Source organism: Pteropus alecto, unplaced genomic scaffold, assembly GCF_000325575.1.
Source record: "Pteropus alecto unplaced genomic scaffold, ASM32557v1 scaffold414, whole genome shotgun sequence".
Classification (NCBI taxonomy): Eukaryota; Metazoa; Chordata; class Mammalia; order Chiroptera; family Pteropodidae; genus Pteropus; species Pteropus alecto.
In genome coordinates, this window is record NW_006435781.1 from 835,597 (window position 1) to 841,817 (window position 6,221).

General features: G+C 32.3%; 1 protein-coding gene across 1 annotated transcript in view; it reads left to right on the plus strand.

Moving 5' to 3' along the window:
• The window catches only part of DMD (dystrophin), a 1,580,480-nt gene that overhangs the window by 399,839 nt on the left and 1,174,420 nt on the right, over nt 1–6,221 (plus strand). The window contains exon 32 of the mRNA XM_006911463.3: nt 2,464–2,634. Within this exon, the coding sequence (XP_006911525.1) occupies nt 2,464–2,634 (171 nt within the window). The remainder of the gene's footprint in view (nt 1–2,463; nt 2,635–6,221) is intronic.

Below are 6,221 nucleotides of genomic sequence, written 5' to 3' on the forward strand. Positions count from 1 at the left end.
GAGAGAGGGGAGGGAGGGAGAAAGATTTTTCTTCTAATAAAGCCACAGTCCTATCAGATTAGGATCCTGCCTTATAATCTCATTTAACCTAATTACTTACTAAAGGCCCTATATCCAGGTAGCAGTTACATTGGAGGTTTGGGCTTCAACATATTTTGGAGGGATGCAATTCAGTCCATATTATTTTTGTTACAGAACACAATTTTATTAGCTTGTTTAATATCATCAACTTAGCTTAATTATTCAATGAATAAAAATCACAGTATTTTCTATCTAAATCTCTTTAATTTTTTGAAAGATATATCTACCACTCTAGATATAATAATACTTACAATTCCTTGTGTGACTTCTCTATGTTTTGATATTTATGGAAATATACATAAACAGTAATATTCATATCTGCCTCGAATATTCAGACTCAAATACTCAATACTTATCAGCCTCACATTTTTAAGTATTAATGAAACAATGACTTAAAACATTCTACTGCAGGTGGCACTCTTTTAAATGTATCCTTTCTCCAGCACACACATAAAAGTGTAAAACTCAATTTTCCTTAAGATGGCAGTGTCTCCTGTTTTATTAAATCCTATTTAGCTGGATATAAACAAAATAGAATAAATAAAAATCAATAATGCATTAGCTCTGGGAAGATAGAATTTCTTTGAAATATTAAATCTAGAATTCTTTTCTATCAGTAGTGCATAGAAAAAATAAGTATGCATAGAAACACATCATAAGGTGTATTTTTTTTCTTCCACACATGAATAAAATCCTTGTAGTCAAAACGGCAGATGCTTTTATTTCCAAGAAGGGAAAAGGAGAAGGGACTACACATTTTTTTAAATGTATACACACCTCTGTTAAAGAAACTAATAAGTTCTGTTGAGTATTTAGAATTCATATTGCAGTTTCAGGGTATTTTGACTGTAGCATTTTAAATTCTTTAAAAATATTTTCACTTGTTTTATATTTATAATGTATCAGGAAGAGATTCTGGGCTTTGCATTTGACCAATGAACCAACTTATACACTTAAAAAATGTAGACACATCTGGAAATGTGGTGGGGGAAATGCAAATTTGTTCATTCTTTGTATGAGAATGAGGAAGAATTTGATTTTGAAGGTCTTATTTTTGTTTTTTATTTTTATTTATTTTATTTTTCCATTGCAGTTGACATTCAATATTATATTAACTTCAGGTTTACAGCATAGTGATTAGACATTTACATAATTTATGAAGTGCTTCCTTTCTATAAGTCTAGTACCAACCTGACACCATACATATTTATTACAATATTACCGACTATATTCTCTATGCTGTCTTTCCATCCCCAAGACTATTTTGTAATTGCCAATCTGTACTTCATACTCCCTCTCCTTTTTTCACTCAGCTACCCAACCCCCTTCTTATCTAGCAACTATCAATTTGTTCTCTGTACCGAGTTCATTTCTGTTTTACTTGTTTATTTTGTTTTTAGATTTCACATATAAATGAAATCATATGGTATTTGTCTTTCTCTGACTTATTTCACTTATCGTAACACCCTTTAGGTCCATCCATGTTGTTACAAATGGTAACATTTCATTCTGTTTTATGGCTGAGTAATATCCCATTGGGTGTGTGTGTATCAGCTCTTCTTTATCCAGTCATATACTGAAGGACACTTAAGTTGCTTCCACGTCTTGGCTATCATAAATAATGATGCAATGAACATAAGGATGCATATATCTTTTCGAATTAGTGTTTTGGATTTTTTCGAATAAATGGAGGGTCTTAATTTTAAACACTGAGAACTGGAACACACAATCAAATCATGATTTTCTTTATTACTGAGAGTGAAAATTTTGTTTTGGAATTAATTTTTTGTTCGCCTTCATCGGATGGCAAAAGTATGTTTAAGGAAGAAGTGATCAATTTTTTTGTCTGGTTTTTGTGCAAAAGTTAGACACTTTACAGATGCAATGATAATAACATTGACCATTCTAAGCATTATAGAAATACCTTTGCCTCTAGCGACATAATATTCTTTCTTCTTTTTGATTCTTTACCTGCAAGAGCAAGCCTAATTTGTATACAGAGAATTGTCAACCTGCTTACCCATCTCTTCGACTAGTGATTGAAGGTTTTCTAAAAGAAATGTGTCCTATCTTCAGTTTAACTTACCTCATTCTATTTACTTTAAAAAAATGGCCATGAATTATTCACATTGGAGAAAATCATTATAGCTTTTCTTTCTACCTGATACAGGACACTATCTTTTAGAGACAGGATCTCATCTTTTCTAGATTGTGTTTATTCGCTACTAATATTCAGAACATATGATTTTTCTAAAATATTTTAAAGTGAGAAAAAGATGATTTTAAAATGAAAAACTATGAAAATTTGAATTAAGTAGCTATAATTAAAGCTGAATTGAAGAAGTAAATCAAATTACATTTTATTATCATTTTTTTTTTCAGGTAACAGAAAGAAAGCAACAGTTGGAGAAATGCTTGAAATTGTCCCGGAAGATGCGAAAGGAAATGAATGCCTTGACAGAATGGCTGGCAGCTACAGATATGGAGTTGACAAAGAGATCAGTAGTTGAAGGAATGCCTAGTAATTTGGATTCTGAAGTTGCCTGGGGAAAGGTAAAACCTATATCACTGAAGGTTATTTTTAACATGCATGAAAACATAATTTTAGAAGGAACTGTTCATGTGCTACAGTAATATAATTACAAATATTATCTTGGTTCATTTCCCTTTTCTCAAAAATTCATCAATAGTTTAAGTCTGTATATTTCAAGATCATGGTAAAACCAATGGGAAGCTTTATCAAGAGTGTCCCCAAAGCTTATTTAAAATTAGGTCTAATTCTAATTCTGAATATGTCCTTTAAATATATATAAAAAGGTGAGATTCTATGTTGCCTGATTTGCCTAAGACAGACTGACCAGATGGAACCACACAACTGTGAAGAAGGCAAGGATACGAAACTGCAGACAGTTGGGCTGGGCAGGACTAGAAAATCAGCAGATCACCAATGTCACAATCAAAAAATAAAATCTCAAGAGGTCTGTGCAGCTGCTGTCATTTCCATCACCAGAGGGCACAGTTTCCTTTAATCCTCAGCTGGTAAATTCTTGCTGTTTATCTGACAGCCAATCAGACATTATTGCTCCCGAAATTTAAGGTCAAGATACAGCTTAATTTTTTTTTCAGTTGATTAATTACTAGATTACTTGAAAGTGTGTTGATATAAAGGAAATGATTGATATTAATAATGTGTTTTCACCTCAAACTTTGTAAACTATTGGGCGTTTAGAAACACCCTACCCCCTAGTTGTTTTTTTTTAATTAATAAACACTTGCCTGTATTAAGTAGATGTTTAAGAGCTATGTACTTTATTTTGAATTCAATAAGGCTATCTAGATTATCCAAAGTTAGAAAATTTTAATCACTTTATTTAAAAACTTATAATCATGCAATCAAATCAGAACTGATAACTGATTTTCTTTATGTAGGTTGAGTACAACTAGATATAAATTTTTGTTTTATAGGGATTTTAAAAATAAATAGTAGTGAATTTCCTCCCCCCTGCCACAGAATAGATTTATTGTTAGGGATTAGATAATGAATTGTATTTATTAGTTCAGGACCATATATATTGTGAGAGTTGAATTATAGTAGCAAGTATACAGATGGTACAGGCTTAAAATTACATTGGCCTTATTTTTTTCTTATCCCCTAAACAAATATTATATTTCTATGTGATGATTTAGCTTGAATCGATGATAATGATATACTTAGGTGCAGGCTGGGCCACTGTAAGAAAGAAGTCCAAAATACCTTGGTTCCAAGAAGATAGAGGTCTGTCTCATGGAAATTCTGAGAAGGGGAAGTAACTTTTTGCCATAAAATTCTCCTAAGATGTAGGTCCCTTTCATTCCATTGCTCTGCAGTCTTCTGGGTATTTATATTCTCATGGTAAAACTTGCTCAACACCACCATCACTCCTCCATCCCAGCCCACAAAAGGAAGGGAGAAGAGGAAATTAGGGGACAACCGGCTCTCTCTTAAAGATGTATTATGAAAGCTCCATGCATTATTTCTGCTCATATTGACTTCGCCAGAATTTAGTCAAGCCTCCAGGGAGGGTAGCAAAAAACTGAGTGGTCAATGTGTCCTGTTGAAATGATGAGTGGATCTTGTACTGAAATGAAGAAAGAGAGAATGCCTTCCTGAAGGACAGATATCAGTTTGGGCCAGAGTGCTGTCTCCTCTGCCTTTTACATCATAAGACAAAGGCAGAGAAAGGCCTGTATGATATGTCTCTCTCTTTATAAGTGCACATGACTGATGGAAATTTCCACCATAAGTACTCATAAACAAAACAAAACAAAACAAACAAACAAACAAAAACAGAAAAGATGATCTACTAAAATATGAAATATAGTAAAACATGCATGGGACAAGTAGTAGTGCATATAGAGGATTTATGAAAATGGTCCGGACTTTATTCTCAGTCTTCCTCCCCTTAAAACTACAGACAATATATTTGATTGTTCATATCCAATTCAATGAGTGTATTAGTTTGCTAGGTCTGTTGTACTAAAGTACCACCAACTAGGTGGCTTAAACAACAAAAATTAATTTTCTCACAGTTTTGGAGGCTGGAAGTCCAAAGTCAGGATTTTGGGCGGGGTCAGTTTCTTTGAGGCCTCTCTCTTTAGCTTGTAAACTGCTGTCTTCTCTCCTATCTTCACATAGTCTTCCCTCCATTACATTCCTGTGTCTAAATTTCTCATCTTATAAGGATACTAGTCATATTGGGTTAGGGCTCACCTTAATGATCTTATTTTAACTTAATCTCTTTAAATGCCCTATCTCCAAATGTGGTCACATTCTGAGGTGTTGGGGTTAGGACTTCAACGTATAATTTTGGGGAGCACAATTCAGACTGTAACAAGGAACTGTGTCAAAAAGGACTTCATCATATGAATGTTGAGGGGACACAATTCAGCCCATAACAGTGGAGTAGTTTTATGATTATAATGTAAAAAGCTAATATAATGGTACAGAGGAGTAGAGCTAGACATGAAGGGAATTCGAAGAATTCTAACTACAATTTAAAACTGAGGTGAAACTATAAAGGTATGACACATATGAACTCCGAATTCCAGAGTCTCCAAAGGTCATTGAATAAGTCACCTAGGAGATATTTTTGCATTAGCTTCACCATAAAATCATAAAAATATAATGAGATAATGAACTTGGCAAAGATTTTCCTTGTATTAGAAAGCTTGAGTGATATAGAGACGTGTCAGTTAATGGAGTCTGTTTGGAAAGGATGTACTATAAAAGCAAGAAGCAATACTAATTTGATATCCACCAGGAAAAAAATCACAGAAAACTGGAATTTCTGTTCTTTATTTATATCATAATTAACTGCTCTTTGTGAATCTTTTGAAACACTAAGCTATTAATGATATACTCTAAAGCCCCTTAGTGGTCAAAGAAAATTGTACACGTTTGCATCTAAATTACATAATATTTTAATAAACTCATTTGCAAGGTTCTGAAGCTTTTTAAAAAATCACAATTATGTAGTAAAAACGTGACATACTGATCTAAAGCAGTTACATTTATGATAATGATTCTAATTTCCTAAAATGAAAAAAATCAAACTCATACATGAAACCCTGTGATTCCTTAGCATATTATCATTTCACATGCTTTCTTGGTAGATAGAGAACAACGTGACTTAAAATATTAGTCTCATCTGCCATTTCAAAGGTAAAATGTCACATTTTTTTCAAAATAGAGTATTCATTTAAATGCAATACATTGAAGGTATTTGCCAATCATTCCAAGTATCTTTGACTTGGAGAAAATTTGAATGTAGAGTCAATTTATTTTTAAACTGTTTCATTTATTTCTACTGAATTTCTCTCAATTCTCTTGATTTAAGAATATTATATTATTTAAATATGAAGATATTTGAATGTCTAGATAAAAATACTTTTATGCATAAGATTAACTTACTAATGAAATGTTTCTTTGACCTTTAGTTTATCCAAACAGAGTATACATTCAAATATGTTGTCTACAATGATATCTTCTCAGTTTTATTTTCACTATATTAAACTTTACTTATTGTATATCTAATTCCAGGAAAACGATTGATTAGGGTGGCTTAAAGAGAAATGTATGATATAACTGTCAAGGATAAATA